General features: G+C 46.0%; 1 protein-coding gene across 3 annotated transcripts in view; it reads right to left on the bottom strand.

The window, feature by feature from the left end:
* MASP1 (MBL associated serine protease 1) overlaps positions 1-22,924 on the bottom strand; it is a 106,725-nt gene that overhangs the window by 43,468 nt on the left and 40,333 nt on the right. For 2 of the 3 annotated variants that reach the window (XM_028731887.2, XM_028731888.2), the window contains exons 4-8: positions 21,347-21,478; positions 19,373-19,569; positions 18,295-18,442; positions 9,309-9,427; positions 6,051-6,129 (exon numbers count right to left, since the gene is read on the bottom strand). In XM_028731887.2, the coding sequence (XP_028587720.2) occupies positions 6,051-6,129; positions 9,309-9,427; positions 18,295-18,442; positions 19,373-19,569; positions 21,347-21,478 (675 nt within the window). Of the gene's footprint in view, positions 1-3,980; positions 4,431-6,050; positions 6,130-9,308; positions 9,428-18,294; positions 18,443-19,372; positions 19,570-21,346; positions 21,479-22,924 lie in introns of those variants that run through there. The other variant, XM_028731891.2, reaches the window with a different exon arrangement.

The following is a 22,924-nucleotide window of genomic DNA, read 5'->3' as shown; positions in this document are numbered from 1 at the left end:
GTGTTCCTCACTTTCTTTTCTTTTAACTCTCTTTACTGTCTGCTTGTATTCCTTTTTTCCATGTTTGTATTCCTTTTTGCTCTCCCAGTTTGGTCGAATGTTTCCATTTTCCTGAAGAAAGCCTTCTTGCCTCTAATGGCTTCTTTGATTCTACTCATTAATCAAACTGGCATCCTCTTGGCCCTTGTGGTACCTTTCTCAATCTCCAGGAGACATCGAGCTGAATTTGTCCTATTTTGGCTTTAACCCCCCCCCACACATTTTGAAGAGATTTGACCCTCTCCAAGTGGTGTTGGACAAGGGACACATATTGCCCCCGAGACTGTCAGTATTTTGCAGGATAAATTCATGGGCATACCAGGCTCATGAAATGAAAGTGGATTAAAGCACAGAATTTAGCTACATTTAATGTAGTCTTGGGATTCTTGTCCTCTATCAGTAGTTTTAAACTATGGTATTCCGATTCTTTCCTAGACTTTTGCAAAACAGGTGTAATAAAAGTCAAACGTATATCCTCATAAAGACGACAATGTAATAGAACATGTGAAGCAGTTTCAACTTCCAACGAGCCACAAGGACAGACCCGTGCTTTGTATGGTTTACCCTCAAATCTGCCCTGAAGTAAGGCAGAAGGGAGAACGTTAAATCTGGCGAGGGTAAAGGACCGTCTGTATTTGGGTACCTGAAGACCTGACAGATAGTTAGCTAGCTGGAGAGAAACCTCTCCCATGGTCCCTTATTGCTGGATGTTTGATCATTTCGCTCATGTGGCATTGTAATTCTATGTCCCAGATACGCTGGCGGATTGTAGTCCTAGCTTTCTCGAAGCCTGTCGCTATCAGGGTCTGCTGTGGGACCCCCAAGCCTTTAAGCTTTTCCAGCAGTGTAGCTTTCCATCTGGATTGGTAGGTATCTAATAAGGTTAAAGGTGCCAGCCCAACCGGGAAGAAAATAAGCTTTAGCCAATAATGGATCTTCAATATCCATATCCGAGTACTGATAGGAATTTGCCCAACCTCCAAACGGACCGCTATGTTGGATACGCAGGAGGGGGTCCCCAGCAGGCAGCGGAAAACCTCTGTCACCTTGTGCAAAAGGCCACTAAGAAGGCCCACAACCCCTGGCTGGAAAATGCTTTGAAAAGTGTGGGGTGCATTTATTTTCGCTCATTATGTATCATTTCCCAGAAAATGTTTAAAAATGCATTTGTTAAAAAACCAGAAGCCTTTTTACTAGGTATAACAGGCAAAGAGCTACCAAGAGAAGACAAAAGACTCTTTATGTATGCAACTACAGCAGCGAGAACGCTACTAGCCCAGAGATGGAAGGAAGGAGAGGTGTCAACAAAAGAAAAATGGCAGACGAAACTGATGGAGTACGTGGAGATGGCGAAGCTGACAAGGAAGATTCGAAACCAGGAAGATCAAGTATTTTCTGAAGACTGGAGCAAATTTGTAATTTATCTAAAAGACCACTGTAAACAGTTAAAATCGCTGGCAGGGATGTAATGGCACTTGTAAGGTGGAATTTTGTATGATAATTATAGATATTTAATAGATGGATAATGGTAAAAGATGCAGCAAACTTAATTTTAAACATGGAGCCCATGGATGGAGGGAAGGAGGTCCAAAGGTTCAAAGGAACCTTGTACTTTAATGTTTGAAATGGTTATGTTAAAATGTATAACACTGTGAAAAAACCGTGGGATGAACGAATGAGTAACAGGAAGATGCATGAGTGCTATGCATGCAAACCAAAATGAACTGCAAAGGCTCCCCACCAACAAAACGGAACAAATGCAATATCTTCCAAGTGGTTCTTCCCATTTCCTAATCCTAATCCTCGTGAAAACCCATCAACATTTTTAGTGCAAATTTCACCTGATATACACATTTTTTCTGTGTGATTGTGCATCATAGACACATTTTTTTGGTAAAACCAGTTTCTTCTAATACAATGCATTCTTGTATGTTATTTTGATGAATGTATGCATTGCCGTGTCGTCTTTACCCTGGTATATGCATTTATGTCTGCATTATTTGGCTGGAGACCTGCGCTGCAAAATTAGGAGAAGCGTGAATTTTGAAGGATGACCGTGTCAACGGCTCTCACACTGCTTCAGAAAGTGTGAATTAGGTAGGCTCACCTTTAAATGTGAACTGAACCGAGTTTATCCCCCATTCATAATTCAAAGTGCACCCCTCCAAATATAGCATAGAAGTAGCAGGCCTGGAGTGTTGCACACAATTGGCTCAACAAGTTAAATACATCACTGAACATTCGCATTGCTTTTGGTCCTATGACTCAATACATACATAAGGGAGAGTCAATGTGATGCCCTCCAGATTCTATTGAACTTCAACTTCCATCAGCCCCAGCCACCCCGACCAGCTGCCAAGGATGATGGGAGTTGTAGTTCGGCAACACCTAAAGGGTACCACACGGGCTGTGCCTGCTGAACAGCATAGAATCACAGAATTGCAGAGTTTGAAGGGACCCTGAGAGTCCTCTAGTTCAACCCCCTGCAATGTAGGAACCACAGCCAATGTGTGAATCAGCCCAATGCCAGCAAAGACCTTTGCTTGTCAACTGGCTCTTCCATTACTACGGTTGCTAAGAAACCTAATCTGCCTAACTTCTAGATGAGCAGAGTTACCTTGTCTTAATCAAGGCATCTCGTCTGGGAATTGTAGCTATGCCACCTTGCAATGTACGCTGATGTGTTCGACCTTCCGGAATTGGAGTGCGATTCGTGGCGAGAGGGTGCGTTCCCTCCGAAATTTAATCTCCTTTTTTTATTTGGATGCTGGCCTCATGACAGTGGAGATCAATCTTGGGGCTTTACTCCTTTTCCTTCATGCTTCTATGTGAGTTAGAGGAGCTGGATCATTGCAGTGGGAGGCATCTGCTTGGGTCTCTAAGCTGGGGGAGTAATAATTAGACCTGCTCTTTATCTGCCGTTTTGTGTACACTGTTTGCTATGGCTGTCCGGGCGGATTTTTGCTGAACTGGCAAAGTGTCTGTGAAAACCCCAGATGTACGGCAAGTAGGGCGGGTTTTTTTCTTTTAAAAAAATGCTTTAAAAATCCCCCCCAAAGCACCCAAAGTTAACAACTCCCCCCACCCCAAATCAGATATGCAGATAAAATCGTTGCCCAAGAAACAGAAATCAGGGAGGTTCCACTTTCCCCAACGCTGCGTTTTCATGCTAGGAAAAGCTTCACCTGCTGGATTTCTGCCTGTCAGGCACCAGAGCACCATGCGAAAGAAAAGCTGCCAGCCCTTCAGTCAGCATAATTTTGCATATTAGCAAAAAGTAAAATGAAGCTAATTTTAAAAGCGGGCAGCACACTTCATCGATACACAGAGCTTTGCAATAAAGAGCTTCTTAAGGGTGCCAGAGTTCCCTCGAAGATGGGTTGATTCTTAAACCACTCTAGCAATTGCAACTCTGGGAGGGGAATAAGAGGCCTCCTACCAATTCTCAGCACCCTTAACAAATTACACTTCCCAGGATTCTCTGGGGCAAATCGTGACTCTTTAACGTGGCATCACAGCGCTTTAAGCGCATAGGGGAGATGGGGCCATAGTCTAACTTCTGCATAAGCTTTGTGCAACCAAATCAAGATGACCGCTCAACAAACAGGACCTCTGGAGGACCCACTTTGGCTTCCATGAGTTGATCTGAAGGTGCACGTGGTCAGCGCATGGAAGTCAGAGGCAGTGCCTGCCGCTACGATCCTAATTGCCCCATGCGTTTACCGATGCTTGCTGGATTTGAAGCATCTAAAGGGGTCTGCCGCTCACCCCAGACTTGCTTTTCAGCCGGTTGAATTCAGGAACGATAGACGTAACACCATGTTAAAAGAGAGAGACTTGGACCTTCCATCTCAGTGCTGGGGTAAAAGTCAGGAAATGAGTTAACATGGAGAAAGGGGGGGGCAGCCCATCACCAAGAAAAGCAGAATTAGCTCAGCCAGTCCTTGAAAAATATATTTTTTTTCATTCATGTGGATGCAGGCATGGAGTGTCCCAAAGCAGAGAACCAAACAGAGGCAAACAGCGCATGCAGGCCCCACACCTGTGGAAGCCATCACTGGAGTTACTCCCCCCAATTATGGAGCGCATTTTTGTTTCACGCCGTGCATTGATGCCTATGTTCTGCTTTCTCTATCGCCAATCCCAGAGTCAAGAGCGTGTCCGAGCAGAAAGAGGATCCGAGGCATAATGAATGCAGAAACTGGGGAGCTGGCACCTCCCCTGAAATTGTGAAAGGTGACTGGGGTGGTGGCAGAAGCGGCCCCCAGGTAAGGTCTTTGGACCACCCGCTCTCTGAACGGTGCCGTGCGCAAGACACCTTGGTCAGTCTGCCACGGGCTCCACCTCCTCTTTGATCTCCGTCCTGTTGTTTGTTGTTTCAGCTCCAGCAACTGTTCCGAAGGCAGAAGAGGAAGGGAGGGAGGAAAGTCCAGAGAAGGGGCCAGGAAGGGCAGGAAGCGGAGAAAGAGAAAGCAGGAATTAGTAGTCAGGCGGTGAGAGGGAGAGCATGCAGGAGGCAGCCAGTAACACCAGGAGCCATTCACAAAAGGATGCACAGCCTCAATTCCCCAAGCAAGGAGGCCAGGCACTAAGTTATTGATCACACTCAGTGTTGCCAAACGGTACCCGGGGGGAGGGGGTGGGTCTTGTGTGTTTGTTAGTCTGGAATCCTTAATCATTGGGCTGGGCGTTCATCAGTATGCGGATGATACCCAGCTCTACTTCTCTTTCAAATCAGAACCAGTGAAGGCGGTGAAGGTCCTGTGTGAGTGTCTGGAAGCGGTTGAAGGATGGATGGTGGCTAACAGATTGAGGTTGAATCCTGACAAGACAGAAGTACTGTTTTTGGGGGACAGGAGGCGGGCAGGTGTGGGGGACTCCCTGGTCCTGAATGGGGTAACTGTGCCCCTGAAGGACCAGGTGCGCAGCCTGGGAGTCATTTTGGACAAACAGCTGTCCATGGAGGCACAGGTCAAATCTGTGTCCAGGGCAGCTGTTTACCAGCTCCATCTGGTGCGCAGGCTGAGACCCTACCTGCCCGTGGACTGTCTCGCCAGAGTGGTGCATACTCTAGTTATCTCACGCTTGGACTACTGCAATGCGCTCTACGTGGGGCTACCTTTGAAGGTGACCCGGAAACTGCAATTAATCCAGAACGCAGCAGCAAGACTGGTGACTGGGAGTGGCCGCCGAGACCACATAACACCAGTCTTGAAAGACCTACTCTGGCTCCCAGTATGTTTCCGAAAACGATTCAAAGTGTTGGTGCTGACCTTTAAAGCCCTAAACGGCCTCGGCCCAGTATATCTGAAGGAGCATCTCCACCCCCATCTTTTTACCAGTCCAGCACCGAGGGCCTTCTGGCGGTTCCCTCACTGCGAGAAGCCAAGTTACAGGGAACCAGACAGGGGGCCTTCTTGGTAGTGGCGCCCTCCCTGTGGAACACCCTCCCACCAGATGTCAAAGAGAAAAACAACTACCAGGCTTTTAGAAGACATCTGAAGGCAGCCCTGTTTAGGGAAGCTTTTAATGTTTGATGTATTACAGTATTTTAATATTTTTTTGGAAGCCGCCCAGAGTGGCTGGGGAAGCCCAGCCAGATGGGCGGGGTATAAATATTATTATTATTATTATTATTATTATTATTATTATTATCACCATCATCTGGAGTGAGCACCTCACTGAGGATCAACTGGAGGGAAGAGGCTCCTGAATGTGCAGTCCATACTGCCTCTTGCCCAATTCAATCTGTTACAGGTGCCAAATACGTAAAACCCGCTCTGCATTTGTAAGAAATTGATCGCTTAGCGTGGCAACCCATAAACTCTGGAACACCCCACCTATTGACACCAGGCGGGCACCTTCCCTGAGCTCTTTTCAGCACTGGCTAAAACCATATTTTGTTTAGACAACCCCATCCAGACACGAAGAATGTTGATGGATATTTTGATCTCATCCGAGGCGTGTCCCTTTATGCCAGCGCTTAGGAAAGGATGGAAAGAGGGGCTTACTTTTGCAGATAGGGACCTTGTTGCTCCACAAGCCATCCTTCATGCACTCGATCTGGAACGTCTCGCTCTCCACGCCATCCTGCAAAGAAGCAACGAGGGAGCGTTGTGGAAGAGGGAGGGGTAAAATGCAACTGCTATGAAGGCTTCCTGATCACACCTCTGGAGCATAGCTGTCAACCGTCCCTTATTTGGCGGGAAAGTCCCTTATCCCAGAGCTGTGTCCTGCTGCTGTCCCTTGTTGATGATGTCCCTTAAATTTCCCAGGTTTCAAAGGAAGCAGCTCCTCTCCCTCCCTCCCTGCCGGCCAGGGAGGAGGGAGGCTCCAACTGGGTTGCCTGGCTGCATTGCTCACCCAATAAGGAGTCTAAGAATGACTGGGGGGTGGAGCTTGCATGCCTTGTGCTGATCAAATCGGCCGCCTTGCCTGGGGACTCGCCTTTGCTCAGCGCTTCCCAGCGGAGAGGTGATGGTGGTTTTCCTTGCTGCATCCCCTTTGCCGGGTTGCTGCGCTGTGGGAACCACCACTTGAGGCTTCTTTTGGCTGCTGGTTGACTAAGATCCCTTATTTTGGCTGCTGATCCCTTATTTTCGAGGCTGCTGGTCCCTTATTTTCAAATCTGTAAGTTGACAGCTATGCTCTGGAGGGAGCACCCTCAAGAAACTAAGCCTGAAGGATCTGGGGATGTTTAGCCTGGAAAAGAGGGGACTGCAAGGAGATAGGAAAGCCATCTTCAAATCTCTAAAGGGAACAAGCTCGTTTTCTCCTGCTCTGGAAGATAGGACTCGAACCCATGGCTTCAGGTCACAAGATAGGAGATTTCAGCTAAATATCAGGAAGAACTTTCTGACAATAAGAGCTGTTTGACAGTGGAACAGACTCTCTTGGGAGGTTGTGGACTCTCCTTCCTTGGAGGTTTTTAAACAGAGGATGGATGGCCAACTGTCATGGATGCTTGAGCTGAGATTCTTGCATTGCACAGGGTTGGACTAGATGTCCCTTGGGGGTCCCACATTCTATGATTCTGTGAAATCTAAACACTCTGTTAAAAAATCAGGATGAATGCTCCTTGTCAGTTATTTCCCAGCTGCGGTTCGAAATAGATAGTAATAAAAACGAACTAGTCAAAAGCAATAATTAAAATATATGAGGGAAAAAATAGAAGCTGTAATTAAAAAGCAGCTTCCAGTTGTTGTATAACTGCCCTGTAAACAAATGCTCAATAAAGACTGAATCTGACCTCCATGCAGGCATTGTGCAAACTAATCAGGGTGGGTGGTCAATAAAGAGGTCCTCTAGACCAGTGTTCCCCAACCTTGGGCCTCCAGCTGTTTTTGGACTACAACTCCCATCATCCCTCGCTAGCAAGACCAGTGGTCAAGGATGATGGGAATTGTAGTCCAAAAACAGCTGGAGGCTCAAGATTGGGGAACACTGCTCTAGACGACCCCTCTAGGTTTTTGTGTTTAAGAAACCCTGCCTTTCCTCCAGTTCATAGTCCAAAGAGGCTAATGACCAAAAATGCAAAACAAGATGTTTTAAGTAAGAAGGTATAGCATTGAAGTAGGGACGTGGGTGGCACTGTGGGTTACACCACAGAGCCTAGGACTTGCCGATCAGAAGGTCGGCGGTTCGAATCCCCGCGACGGGGTGAGCGCCCGTTGCTCGGTCCCTGCTCCTGTCAACCTATCAGTTCGAAAGCACATCAAAGTGCAAGTAGATAAATAGGTACCGCTCCAGCTGGAAGGTAAATGGTGTTTCCGTATGCTGCTCTGGTTCGCCAGAAGTGGCTTAGTCCTGCTGGCCACATGACCCGGAAGCTGTACGCCGGCTCCCTCAGCCAGTAAAGTGAGATGAGCACCACAACCCCAGAGTCGTCTGCAACTGGACCTAATGGTCAGGGGTCCCTTTACCTTTTTATAGCATTGAAAGTAGAACAATGGAAGTTTCCGTATGCTGAGTGAGACTATTGGTCCAGCTAACTGATACTGTCTGCACTGGCTGGCAGCACTTCTCTAGGGTTTCAGCGTGGGTCTTTCCAGCCCTACTGATGATACCAGGAATCGAACCTGAGACATTCTCCATGAAAAGCAGATGCGCTATCACTGGGCAACACCCCTTTCCAAATTGGTTAATTTTGGGACCAACGAGGCAAATGTGATGGAGCCCTCAGCTGGGCTCCCAGTAGCATACCCTCCAACTTTCCACTGGACTAAACTGGGTCGCGTGTCTTTGGGTGCTGCTCTCTTGCACGGGTCAGCAGCTGTGTTTTTTGGTGCCACAAGACAGCATGGCAACTCCAATCCTGAAAGACCTTCAATGGCTTCCGGTACGTTTCCGAGCACAATTCAAAGTGTTGGTGCTGACCTTGAAAGTCCTAAAGAGCCTCGGTCTCCACCCCCATCGTCCAGCCCAGACACTGAGGTCCAGTGCTGAGGGTCTTCTGGCAGTTCCCTCATTGCAAGAAGTAAAAAGACAGGGCCTTCTCGGTGGTGGCGCCCACCCTGTGGAACGCCCTGCCATCAGATGTCAAGGAAATAAACAACTATCTGACTTTTAGAAGACATCTGAAGGCAGCCCTGTTTAGGGAAGTTTTTAATGCTTGAAGTTTTAAAGGTAAAGGTACCCCTGCCCATACGGGCCAGTCTTGACAGACTCTAGGGTTGTGCGCCCATCTCACTCAAGAGGCCGGGGGCCAGCGCTGTCCGGAGACACTTCCAGGTCACGTGGCCAGCGTGACAAAGCTGCATCTGGCGAGCCAGAGCCGCACATGGAAACACCGTTTACCTTCCCGCTAGTAAGCGGTCCCTATTTATCTACTTGCACCCGGGGGTGCTTTCGAACTGCTAGGTTGGCAGGCGCTGGGACCGAGCAACGGGAGCGCACCCCCGCTGCGGGGATTCGAACCGCCAACCATACGATCGGCAAGTCCTAGGCGCTGAGGTTTTACCCACAGCGCCACCTGTGTCCACCCGCTTGAAGTTTTATCGTGTTTTTAATATTCTATTGGGAGGTGCCCAGAGTGGCTGGGGAAACTCAGCCAGATGGGCGGGGAATGAATGAATGAATGAATGAATGAATGAATGAATGAATGAATAATGGTACCGCTACAAGCTCATCCTCCTCCCTGACCTCAGCAGCGCTGGAACGGGGAAACAGGACATTCCGGGATCCAATCAAAGCTGGAATGCCTTCTGTAATTCTAGAATGTGCAAGGGAGCATGCTCTAAGTGCTGCCACAGCCCCCCCCCCCAACGTACCTTTAGGATGTTGTATCCAGTGTTGCAGCTGACGACCACCTGGTCCTTGAAGGTGTAGGTGGCCTGGGAGGGCTCGATCTTGCCGTGGGGAGGAGGCTCCACAAGTGGACAGGGGTCTCCTGTGGGGCGCAGGCAGGCAGAGAGAAAGAAAAGGGAGGAGCCCCCAAGTGAGGATCGTGACATTTTGGAAATGAAATAAACTACGCAACTTAAGACCTGTTATGTACTGAGTTGAATAGGATCCAAACTGCAGCAGTCTGATTGGTCCTAGAACAATAGGATCCAGAATGCAGCAGCCTGATTGGTCCTAGAACAATAGGATTCAGAATGCAGCAGTCTGACTGGTCCTAGAACAATGCAGGAGTATGATTGGTTGGCAGGAACCACCCAATCATGCTCCAGATATAAGTGAATCCACAACCTGATTGGCTTACAGTAGAATTCCAGAATTAGCAAATCATGTGCAGCCCATTGTGGAAATAATGTATATAAAGCAGATACTTTGAGGGGACTTTCATTCATTCCTCCTCACCACTATGAGCTGAATAAAGAGCATGAAATCACTTTGCGACTCTGAGTATATTTCAAGACCATTTAGCTGCCCCCTCGAACCACTTCAATTGGAGGAACTGTCCCTACCGCAGGTGTCAAGTATTGCCTGTTTTGCACTGGTAAGAACTCAAGTCGTTTAGTGAAGCAGTGCCTACACTTTGGAACTCCCTGCCGATTGATACCAAGCAGGCGCTTTCATTGTACTCTTTTCGGTGCCTCATCAAAAATATATTTATTTTTTGTTTAGACAAGCCTACCCAGATGTTTAGAAAGGTCCTGTGAGTCTTAATCTGCTTTTAGCCTGTTGGTATTTTAACTTTGGAAAATTACAGTGGTACCTCGGGTTACATACGCTTCAGGTTACAGACTCCGTTAACCTAGAAATAGTGCTTCAGGTTAAGAACTTTGCTTCAGGATGAGAACAGAAATTGTGTGCCGGCAGCGCAGCAGCAGCAGGAGGCCCCATTAGCTAAAGTGGTGCTTCAGGTTAAGAACAGTTTCAGGTTAAGAACGGACCTCTGGAACGATTTAAGTACTTAACCCGAGGTACCACTGTATTGTTGTTAATTTTTCTTTGTGAGAATTTTATTGTTTTATTTTTTTTTGTAAATCAGATAGGCTTAACAGTGTTGCATCATGTTGCAGCAGTCTGCTCCAGAAGATGCAGATGCAACGTTAAGCTGCCCTAGAAGATGCAGATGCAACATTAAGCGGCTCTAGAAGGTGCAGCTGCAATGTTAAGCACTGAAGAGGGAGCAACTGCGGTTCCTGCACTGGAAGGGGTTGGACAACGAACCCTGCAATTCTGCAATTCCGTGAAAGTGCGCAAATGTTTCTGGAGAGGAAAAGAACGACTCCTGTCCTCTTGGACCGAAAACGTAGAGTTCTGTGCCCTTTTCACTGGTGCATCCAAACCACTCTCTGTGACTCAGCTCAAGGAGGAAATGGAATAATTGCTTCTGGATTTCTCGGCATGGAAAAGCTGAGAGGTGCAGCAGCGACCATCTGCCAAAGGATCAATGGGCAGGAACCAGAACAGAAGTGTGGTGCTTCTAAGCCGCTGAGAGCAAGCCCGGCTTAACACAGAAGGTCGATCAGAAGGTCGGCGGTTTGAATCTCCATGACGGGGTGAGCTCCCATTGCTCGGTCCCTGCTCCTGCCAACCTAGCAGTTTGAAAGCATACCAGTGCAAGTAGATAAATAAGTACCACTCCGGAGGGAAGGTAAATGGCTTTTCCATGCGCTGCTCTGGTTCGCCAGAAGTGGCTTAGTCATGCTGGCCACATGACCTGGAAGCTGTACACCGGCTCCCTCGGCCAGTAAAGCAAGATGAGCGCCGCAACCCCAGAGTTGGTCACAACTGGACCTAATGGTCGGGGGTCCCTTTACCTTTACCTTTAACCACAAACCTTACAAGCTGTGATGATTTGCTACACACTAGGCAAAAACCAAATGGCTCCAGCCAGTCAGCCAAATGGACAAAATTCCTACCCTGACAGGCATAGCAAGGCCAAGCACAAAATCCCCAGTTCAGGGAGGGTGGGCGGGTGATCCGGTGCACGCAGCAAAAGAGGACGCCCAAAGCTGCGTGTCCAGTATTTAAAACCTTTGGGCCCAACCCACAAATTGGCAAGATCAAAATCTCCCCAGAAATTCAATTGCCCAATCGCAGCCTGCAACCATCCAAACGGATCTGGCCAGGAACAGTGGGATGGGCTGCTAGACTCCTCCGCAACACATGCTCTCTACTAAGGACAACACGCTTTCCCTGACATTTCCTCGTTACTCTCCACATTTTATTTGAGCTTTCACATGACACAGAAGCCACTTTCGGAAATATGACAGAATATAACACCAGTTTAGTGTTTATTTCTGTGTTATTTGCAAACAGCGCCCCCCAGAAATGAACACTAGACCTGCACTGTACTCTGCTAGAGTTCTGGGAGTGGCTTTTGTGTTGTGCAAAAGCTCAGTTATAACATAGAAATATTTAACAGGGAAATGGAATAAACTTTTGCGTGAATGTGAAGGGAAACTGGAAGCGAAGCTGCAGAGAAGCCTGGGCTGTGTCTCCATCTCTCCTTGTTGCCCTTCCAACATGGCAGGAAATGGACTGGGATTTGTAAGCTGCGGAAAGGTGGAATGTGGGAGAATGGCGGTGGTGCCATTTGAGAATAAATATGGGGCCTCACCTCAGCAGAGACATCACCTTGCCAACAAAGGCCTATATCAGTGTTTCCCAACCTTTTTTGGGCAAAGGCACACTTGTTTCATGAAAAAAATCTCGAGGCACACCACCATGCCAGATGGGGAAAGGTCACTTTTTACTTATGTAAAAAAAAAAAAAAAAATAGTAACAGCATAGAAGGTAATGGTTAGGCTAGCATCCCTCTTCCAAATATGCTAGGTTTTTATTTGCAGGGACTGTTCTACATGGGAAAGCATTCAGCACTGTCATTCTCCCATCTGCCATCTGAATTGGTACTATTCTGGGTCAACTTACTCTGCTGCATGTGTAGATGAAAATGGCACCAAGTGTGGGGGAGGGGGCAGAACAGGTTTCAGATACATAGACAGAAGCTGGCTCTAAGATCTGCCTGCCATTGCACTCTGAGGTGTGAATCCTATGGAACGAAACAAACCCACTTATATTCTTACATACGGTCCTTTTAATGCACAAGGTAACAAAATATGTTAACTTGCTCCAGCAGTTTTATGTTGTAACATACTGAAAAGACTGTCGAAGTCTCGTGCTCCCCCAGCCTTCGCCAGCCCTGCGCCCTCCGGATGTTTCGGGCTACCAGCCACGCTCCCCTCAGTCTCAACCTAATATCCCCAAGTGTTTCATATTTACTAGGAAATAACTCCCGCTGGTACAACGGAACTTCCTCCCAAGCAAGTCCATCTCTCGGTTTACATCCACGAGCTCGGGGCTGCGGCGTCCAGGAGGCGACAGCCCCGCCCAATGGCCCCGAGGGGACCCCGGAAGGGAGGCTTCGGCGCGGCGGCGGCCCCTGCGCGTTTCGCCTCAGGCTCTGCGGGGGCGGCAGCGACAGGCTGCGCGGCTCCTCCTCGGGCCGCTAGGTGGAGCCAGAGCAGCGCGGGAGGGCAGCGGAAAGGGCGGGTCCGTCGCTATAGAGACGCCCGCTTGGGTGGCGCTCGAGGTGGCTCCGCCTGGCCCGCGAGTCCTGCGAAGCGCTCTTCCCCGGGGCCTGTGGCGCAGGCGCAGAGCGGCGCGGCGGAGGGCCGCTTCCCTCCCCCGCCCGGAGCGGCATTTAAAGGGGAAGTGGCCCCTTTCCCGCGGCCGGCCTCCTCCGTCGTCGGCGCCCGGCTCTCCTATGGCCTGGCCCGGGGCGCGGAGGGCGCGGAGAGTGGCAGTCGGTGCCGGGGGGCCATGGCTGCTCCCGGGGCGTCGCGCTTCCTCTACGAGCTGCCCGCCGCCCCGCCTCTCGCCGCCCGACTCGCCCGCCTCCCTCCAGGCAACATCTCGCGGCACACCAGGCAACGTCTCGCGGCACACTAGTGTGCCGCGGAACACCGGTTGGGAAACACTGGCCTATATAGTTCAAGCTCTGTTTTTTCCAGTAGTGATGTATGGAAGTGAGAGCTGGACCATAAAGAAGTCTGATCGCCGAAGAATTGATGCTTTTGAATTCTGGTGCTGGAGGAGACTCTTGAGAGTCCCATGGACTGCAAGAAGATCAAACCTCTCCATTCTGAAGGAAATCAGCCCTGAGTGCTCACTGGAAGGACAGATCCTGAAGCTGAGGCTCCAGTACTTTGGCCACCTCATGAGAAGAGAAGACTCCCTGGAAAAGACCCTCATGTTGGGAAAGATGGAGGGCGCAAGGAGAAGGGGACGACGAGATGGTTGGACAGGGTTCTTGAGGCTACCAGCATGAGTTTGACCAAACTGCGGGAGGCAGTGGAAGACAGGAGTGCCTGGCGTGCTCTGGTCCAGGGGGTCACGAAGATGCGGACACCACTAAACGACAACATGGGACCTCAGGGGGCAAAATTGTGCTTCTCTTGGAGTGAAATGCCTGGCTTGGCATCTCACCAAGAAGTTGATGTCTCAGACATAGGTTATAAAAGATCAGGATCCCCTGCACATTCCACACAACATGTAATTATTCACAGAAAGCAATTAATTTAATGAATTTGAGACGCAATTATAACATGCGGTGTATGTATATATTTAAAAATAGCAGTGTTGTTTATTCATAACAGAGAATTTATCCATTTATCTCCTTCTTTCAACACACATTATGCATTTTATTATTCCATTTAGAAGCCATTTTCCCCAAATTGTTAGGCAATTGAATTGCATGTTTGAGTTAAGCCGTCAAGCTGCATAAAAAAAAATTAAAAAAAAATTGTATAGCTGTGCCCAGTAGCTATTATATTATTGGGTTCTTTCTGCAAATAATTGCATGTTGTGTAAAATTTACACTTTCCTTGGTGGTCCTGACATTTTACAATCTGCGCTGGTGGTGAGTGGTCGGGAATTATTCCTCTGTGTTTGATTCAGGCGACTGATGCTCAGCCAGACCATAATTTGACGCAGATTTGAGTGGGCAAACGCAGCAGAAGGATGAGGCTGATGAGCAACCAACATCTTGATTTTAGTGGGCATGCAGTTTAATGAGCTTCAATAAAATAAAATAAAATAAATAAATGCATTTGCATTTGGAAAGTTGGGCCCCCCCATGCAGTATTTATTTGGAGATAAAGTGCCAGAAGATGTATTTAAAGAGTGGCTGGGGAAACCCAATGGGTGGGGTATAAATAAATTATTATTATTATTATTATTATTATTATTATTACTTGCATGCAAGGTTAAGGTCCCACCTGGACCATACATTGAAAGTAGTATCATATTGCTTTAAACCCGTGGTTCTCAAAGGGTGTGCAGTGGCAGGAGAGAATGGAAAGCATGAAAAGGATGTTACTTTTTTTCTGTATGCCACAACAACTCCGAGAATATTGCTAGCGAAGAATTGGAAGAAACAAGATTTACCAACTATCGAAGAAGGGCAGGTGAAGATGATGGACTACAGTCATACCTCGAGTTGAATGTGCTTCAAGTTGAGCATGTTCGGGTTGCACTCCGTGGTGACCCGGAAGTGACGGAGCGCGTTACTTCCGGGTTTTGCCGCTTGTGCATGCGCAGACGCGCAAAATGATGTCACGCGCATGCGCGGAAGCGTCGAAACGCGACCCGCACATGCACAGATGCGCCGTTGCATCTTATGTTCCGTTCGGGATGCGAATGGGGCTCCGGAACAGATCCTGTTCGCATCCCGAGGTACCACTGTATATGGAACCCGCCGAACTGAATGGGAGACTCCAAGACCAGAGAGAGGAGACGGTGGAAGAAGATTGGAAGAAGTTTAAGGGATATTTCAAAAAAGATGTTAATATTTAAATCTTAGAATAGCTTTTGAAGTGGATTTAGGCTGTAGGGTTAGAAGTAGAAGATAGCGTATTTTATTTGTAAGTGACAAAATGTGAAGATTTTTATGGTTAAAGTAAGTGTGATAAAAAAATGGTTAGAAATTATGACATATGTAAACTGCTAAAGATGAGGTAAAATGAAAATCAGTTAGTGGGGACTTGGGGAAGCCCACCTAACAATGTTTAGAAAAAATAAGGATAAGACAAGAATCTGTTTGTATTGTTGGTTTTTCTGTTTGTGTTGTTTATTTGCATTATAAAATGAATAAAAATTTTTGAAAAGAGAAAAAAGAGAATGGCAAGTGTGGCTGGAAGACTGAAGGATAATCAAAGAAATATGAAAGATCGGAAAAGACAAAGGCTACTTTGTGTTGATGAGGAGATGAGAGTTTGTTTGTCTCAAATTAGACCTCTTATAAATGTGATACCCCTGCAAAAGCAAGCTCACACTTCTCTCTAGGTTTGCATACATACTTAAGGTATAGTTTATAATTATATTTTGGGAATCATTCAAGTAGCTGCATTGCTTTATACTTTCGCGATGTCCCATGATCATATCATAAGGCAGTTGTGTCCTATGTTATAAATCAAACACTGCTAGGAGCTTTCCCTTTTAGTTTAATAATAATAATAATTTCTTATTTCTACCCCGCCCATCTGGCTGGGTTTCCCCAGCCACTCTGGGTGGCTTTCAACGGAACATTAAAAACAGAATAAAACTTCAAACATTTCAAATTTCCCTAAACCGGGCTGCCTTCAGATGTCTTCTAAAAGTCAGATAGTTGTTTATTTCCTTGACATCTGGTGGCAGGGCGTTCCACAGGGTGGGCACCACCACCGAGAAGGCCCTCTGCCTGGTTCCAATGTTATTTTCCAATGTATTTCTTATCAATACAGTTGTGGCGTGAGCAAATTTTTATTCTGCAAGTGTGGCTCAGAGAAAAAAGTTTGAGAACCACTGCTTTAAACTCTCTTGGCTGCACCCAATGGTGTGAAAAGTATAAAGATGGAGGTAATCTACATTAGACACAACAACTTAGAAGGAATAAAAATTTTGAGGTCTTAGAACAAAGGAAGGAAGTCAATATGTTTATATGTATGTAATGACTAGATTAGAAGGATGGTATCGTTTTATTTGTAGATGTGTGTTTTTTTCTTTTGTGTTTTTTTGTTTTGCTTGTTTGTACCTAATGGTCAGGGGTCCCTTTACCTTTTACTGTTTTATTTTGGATTCAGTGTTTGTAATTTTTGTTGTATGTTTTGCATTGATATTTATCTCTATCTATCTATCTATCTATCTATCTATCTATCTATCATCTATCTATCTATCTATCATCTATCTATCTATCATCTATCTATCATCTATCTATCTATCTATCTATCTATCTATCTATCTATCTATCTATCATCTATCTATCTATCATCTATCTATCATCTATCTATCTATCATCTATCATCTATCATCTATCATCTATCTATCTATCTATCTATCTATCTATCTATCTATCATCTATCATCTATCATCTATCTATCATCTATCTATCTATCTATCTATCTATCTATCTATCTATCATCTATCTATCATCTATCTATCTATCATCTATCTATCTATCATCTATCTATCATCTATCTATCATCTATCTATCATCTATCTATCTATCTATCTATCTATCATCTATCTATCTATCTATCTATCATCTATCTATCTATCTATCTATCATCTATCATCTATCTATCTATCTATCTATCTATCTATCTATCTATCATCTATTTATCTATCATCTATCTATCATCTATCTATCATCTATCTATCTATCTATCTATCTATCTATCTATCTATCTATCTATCATCTATCATCTATCTATCTATCTATCTATCATCTATCTATCTATCATCTATCTATCTATCTATCATCTATCTATCTATCTATCTATCTATCTATCTATCTATCATCTATCTATCTATCTATCATCTATCTATCTATCTATCTATCTATCTATCATCTATCATCTATCTATCTATCATCTATCTATCTATCATCTATCTATCATCTATCTATCTATCATCTATCTATCATCTATCTATCTATCTATCTATCTATCTATCTATCTATCTATCTATCATCTATCTATCATCTATCTATCTATCTATCTATCTATCATCTATCTATCTATCTATCTATCTATCTATCTATCTATCATCTATCTATCTATCTATCATCTATCTATCATCTATCTATCTATCTATCTATCTATCTATCTATCTATCTATCATCTATCTATCATCTATCTATCTATCTATCATCTATCTATCTATCTATCTATCTATCTATCTATCTATCTATCATCATCTATCTATCTATCATCTATCTATCTATCTATCTATCATCTATCTATCTATCTATCTATCTATCTATCTATCTATCATCTATCTATCTATCTATCATCTATCTATCTATCTATCTATCATCTATCTATCTATCTATCATCTATCTATCTATCTATCTATCTATCTATCTATCATCTATCTATCATATCTATCTATCATATCTATCTATATCTATCTATCTATCATCTATCTATCTATCTATCTATCTATCTATCTATCTATCATCTATCTATCTATCTATCTATCTATCTATCTATCTATCTATCATCTATATCTATCTATCATCTATCTATCTATCTATCTATCTATCTATCTATCTATCTATCTATCATCTATCTATATCTATATCTATCTATCTATCTATCTATCTATCTATCTATCTATCTATCTATCATCTATCTATCTAATCTCAGGATCTGAGCACACGAGCCCTCTCTCCTCTGTTAGAGTCTGGTCTGTGTGGGGACTAAGAGCCTCTCAGCACCCTGAACAGACTACAGTACCCATGATTCTCTGGGAGTGGGATGCTGCTGGTCTAAATGTATAGAACAGGTGGGGGCTAAGGAGCGTCGCCTCGGGGAAGATTACCTATTGCCGTGTAGGACAGCTTCCACCCTCCATTCTCTCCAGAGTTGTCACTGTGGAACAATATTTGAATGCTGTTGCTCTTCGTTTCGATGCGTCCTGGCGATTTCTCTCCACAAAAAGGCCCAAACTCCTGACGCCCGGCTTTGATCTGTCAGGAAAAAACAATCAAAGGAGGAGCAGAGAAAAGACGAGACTATCATTTGTGTCTGGTTGAAATCAGGCAAGTCAAATGCAACCGTACTGTACTTAAAACACAAGGGTGTGTGTGTGTGTGTGTGTGTGTGTGTGTGTGTGTGTGTAATTTCTCCCTGGCCTCCTGGTATTTTCCAGTCGCTGTGGAATGTAGTGGTCAGGTGGGATTACTATGAGGAATTATGAAATATGGAGCAAGCCACTGTGTTCGCAATGAAAGCATTGCATTGACTGGGTTTCATTCATTGACAATAATTTCTGATCAAATCCCACAAGCCTCTGCATCTCTGCCCATCTTCTCTACTGCCCATTTTCTTTCTCTCTGCCTGACAGGCACGTATAAGCATTCTGAAACATAGACCAGTTGCTTCATCAGGCATCCTCAGTACATAAAGATCGTAGGTTACTTTGATGTGCTTTGTTAATCTTTAGATAGATCTTAAGGGCCAGGAAGAGAGCTCACAAGGAGATGGTAAATACTGCCATCCTTCCTCTCCTGTTTACTCTTGTTTGCTGAGCTCCAGGTTTGCTGAACGCATTCCTCCTTTTATTCCTATTTTATTTACTCTTAACTACATATGCATGCTCAAGTAGGAAATAGTTTCTTTGTAGTTAAAAGAATTTCTTCTGATCTGACTTTGTCCCACGTGGAGTTTTTTTAAATGCTCAGAGGAAATCTGATTGGTTCTTACGAACACTGTGTAAAAGTTCTTTCATGAATAAAACGACCTGGGCCGAGGGGTGGAGAGATTATGATTATTGGCACTCCTCCCAGAGTCTTGCTGGTCAAGCCTCGTGTGTATTTTATTAATCAGAGTCCAATCCTTCCTTGCTTTGGGAATGTTACAGTGGAACTCAAGCCAGATCAGCTTGCTGCTGCGCTCACCTTGATGTAGTCATACGGGCAGGTGACCTCCGGGTGGTCTTCAATGTCAAAGTTGTCATTGAACTCCAGCGTAATGAAGAAACCTTCTTCCAGCTCAATGCGGTACAAGCAGTCGGAGCTTTTGGGGTAGGAATTGGGGAAGTCTGGGCTGTTGATCACCCCATTCCTCTGAGTGAAGAGGTTGTCGCTGCACTCCACTGCAAGGGAGACAAGGGTGAACACACTGTTAGAATATTCCGTTCCACCTTAAGGGACAGGCATGAGACTGTTGTATGTCACATGTCTGTTTACACTCCAGCACAGTTTGCTGGGAACTTCCGTTTGTGTATAGCTTTTGCTTATGCTGCTTGCTTTGGACATTGAGGGGGAGAAGACATGTTTTTCCTTTCGTCCTGATGTACGCTGAATAAACTGCTTGTAAATATACTCAACACAGCCTCTCCCTGCCACTTCTGTTGTGCAGCGTTATTTACTCTGCTGAGTGTGTGTGCCCAGCTTCTGAAGGCTTCTGAAGCTAGGGTTGCAGTTTCATGCTGATCCAAGGACTGGAGATCGGCTGGCACACCGGACGGGCCTGCTGGGGGCCTGCCAATTGCTCCCGATTCCTTGGCTGCATCCCAACACACACAACACCTTGGCTACATTGTGTCTGCCAGGGTCAGTATTGCCGTGGCCAATGGTCTGACTCCACGGAAGGCCACTTCTTCCCATGTTTCTAGGGGACGAGCAGTAATAGCTCAGGGGCTAAGTGCATGCAGGAGAGATCCTGGTTCAACCTCGTGACACAAGGTCCTGGTAGCAAAACTGGTGGAGAAACAACACGAGTTGGGGTAGAAATGTGTGGTGAGGCAGCAGCTTCAGTGACAGAGGATTCGGATGTGGGTGAACCTGCATTGGTCGCCGCAAGCCCATGGCCCTAATTGCACCTGCCAAGCCTCTGCATTTGGCCTGTAAGGCCATTTTGGGCAAACCACCCCAACTGTCAGGGACTGTGCTGAGGAGGGCTGCACTGAGAAGGAATGGTGGGAACTCCCCTCCCCGTCCCCCTGCTCCTGATCAGGATCCTGAATCTTCCCAGGAGCAGTGGGACAGTATAGATTTGGAACAGTGGTTTGCAGAGGGGCATAGTTCAGAAGGCAGAAGTTGGGAAGAACTGGGAGGGGGAGAGAGAGAGTTAACAGACTCTCTTTTGCTGGAAAGCATCCATCCGCTCAGCCCAAGGTCAAGGCGAGCAGATCAGGTGGCAGAACAGAAATCAAAGCGGTTGCGAGTTCAGGTTGTAAGACACGGAAGTGATGGGGGTGGGGTGAAATCCTTAATTGGGAGCATCTTTGTCCTAGGAATGGATACTTTGTTCTCCCTCTGTGATCATTAAAATTTCTAACTGGTAAGAGACTCCTTTTGCTTTGTTCTGCTTCTCTACTGCCAAAGGGGGGGTGGGGGAGCCTGGCACCAACCTGACAGTCACCCGAATTAATATAATCTATTATTTTGAATCCATGCACTAAGTGCTAAACTTGGAACTAAAGCACCTATTAAGGGACACGGGTGGCGCTGTGGTCTAAACCACAGAGCCTAGGACTTGCCGATCAGAAGGTCAGCAGTTCGAATCCCTGCGACGGGGTGAGCTCCCGTTGCTCGGTCCCTGCTCCTGCCAACCTAGCAGTTCAAAAGCACGTCAAAGTGCAAGTAGATAAATAGGTACCACTCCGGCGGGAAGGTAAACGGCGTTTCCGTGCGCAGCTCTGGTTCGCCAGAAGCGGCTTAGTCATGCTGGCCACATGACCCGGAAGCTCTACGCCAGCTCCCTCGGCCAGTAAAGTGAGATGAGCGCCACAACCCCAGAGTCGGTCACGACTGGACCTAATGGTCAGGGGTACCTTTACCTTTTTAAAGCACCTATTCCCCACTCCTGCTCTCGAGTTTCAGAGCAACCAGCCCAGTTCACTCCCAGCACTGTGATATGGGCAATACCTTTGCAAGTCCTGTTGTCAGAATGGAGGATGTAGCCAAACCGGCAGGAGCAGTAGTACCCGCCAATATAGTTGTGGCAGTGGTGGTCACAGGCCAGCTCTTCGTCGCTCTTCTCCAGACACTCATCGATATCTGTTACAGAACAGGAGGGAGCGGCAGACTCGTAAAGCAAACCCTTTAGGATTCCGCGGTTTTCGAACTTGGCACCGTCGCCAGGCAAAGATCTATATGGACTCCAGGTTGTGTTTACTTTCCAAGTTTGTGGGAGGTAACTTCAGTTGACCAAGATACGAATGCCTCATTTGCTAACAGCTGCCCGTTCCGTCGGATCTCAAGGCTAGAAGGCTAGGTGCTGGTTTTGACCTTTAAAGCCCTATGTGGCCTAGGACCCATGTACCTACGGGACCACCTCTCCTGGTATGCCCCGCGGAGGACCTTAAGGTCCACAAATGACAACACTTTGGAGGTCCCAGGTCACAAAGTGGTTAGATTGGTCTCAGCTAGGGCCAGGGCCTTTTCAGTACTGGCCCCGACTTGGTGGAATGCTCTGTCACAGGAGACTAGGGCCCTGCGGGACTTGACATCTTTCTGCAGGGCCTGCAAGACAGAGCTGTTCCGCCTGGCCTTTGGTTTGCACTCAGTCTGACCCTGATGTTTCCCTCCCCTTATGGTTTCGATTTATGGGCTACTTTTAAAATGAGGCTGCATTTTAAATTGCATTTTAACCTGCATTTTAAATTGGTTCCCCCGCCCCCCATTATGTTTTTATTGTAATTTTACTGGTGTAAGGGTATAAATAAAATTTATTATTACTATTATTATTATAGAAGTGTGCTTCTGTGTACTCTACAACAAACTGGTTCTTAAAAGCCTTATTTGTAGCCAAACCAAAGAAATTGGCCCACCAAACTCTGGGCTCTCAGAGGGGAAGTAGACTCGCTGGACTTTGCATCTGCCCGGTGGTTTATTGTAGCTAATTTAACGACATGGTTGCACAGATGGCAAATTCCATCCAAATATTATTTCATATGGCGCCGTTTTTTTATTGTATGATTTTTTGGACCAGCTGCTTATTGCTTGTCTTGGAATGATGCCATAATACTTGGAATGATCCTCTTTTGTGAAGTTTATCTTCCCATTTTCCTTTATATCATCATTTTATTTATTAAATTTCTATGCCACCCTCCACCCACGGATCTTAGGGTGGTTCACACACTCAAAATTTCCAACATAGAAACACAAAATACACGATAAACACAAGAACGAAAAAGACAAACCAATAACCGCCCCCCAAAACACACTCATTGTCTTAAACCTCTTTATCTTATACCTGACCACTGCTAATTCTTTTTTCTCTTTTGTTGAATTATTGGAATGCTATGTGAGTCAGGGACGCGGGTGGCGCTGTGGGTAAAAGCCTCAGCGCCTAGGACTTGCCGATCGAAAGGTTGGCGGTTCGAATCCCCGCGGCGGGGTGCGCTCCCGTTGTTCGGTCCCAGCGCCTGCCAACCTAGCAGTTCGAAAGCACCCCCAGCTGCAAGTAGATAAATAGGGACCGCTTACTGGTGGGAAGGTAAA

The sequence above is a fragment of the Podarcis muralis genome, chromosome 6, assembly GCF_964188315.1.
Source record: "Podarcis muralis chromosome 6, rPodMur119.hap1.1, whole genome shotgun sequence".
In the NCBI taxonomy this organism is placed as follows: Eukaryota; Metazoa; Chordata; class Lepidosauria; order Squamata; family Lacertidae; genus Podarcis; species Podarcis muralis.
The sequence above is the reverse complement of the archived record's forward strand: the minus strand, read 5'-3'. Positions and strand labels throughout refer to the sequence as shown.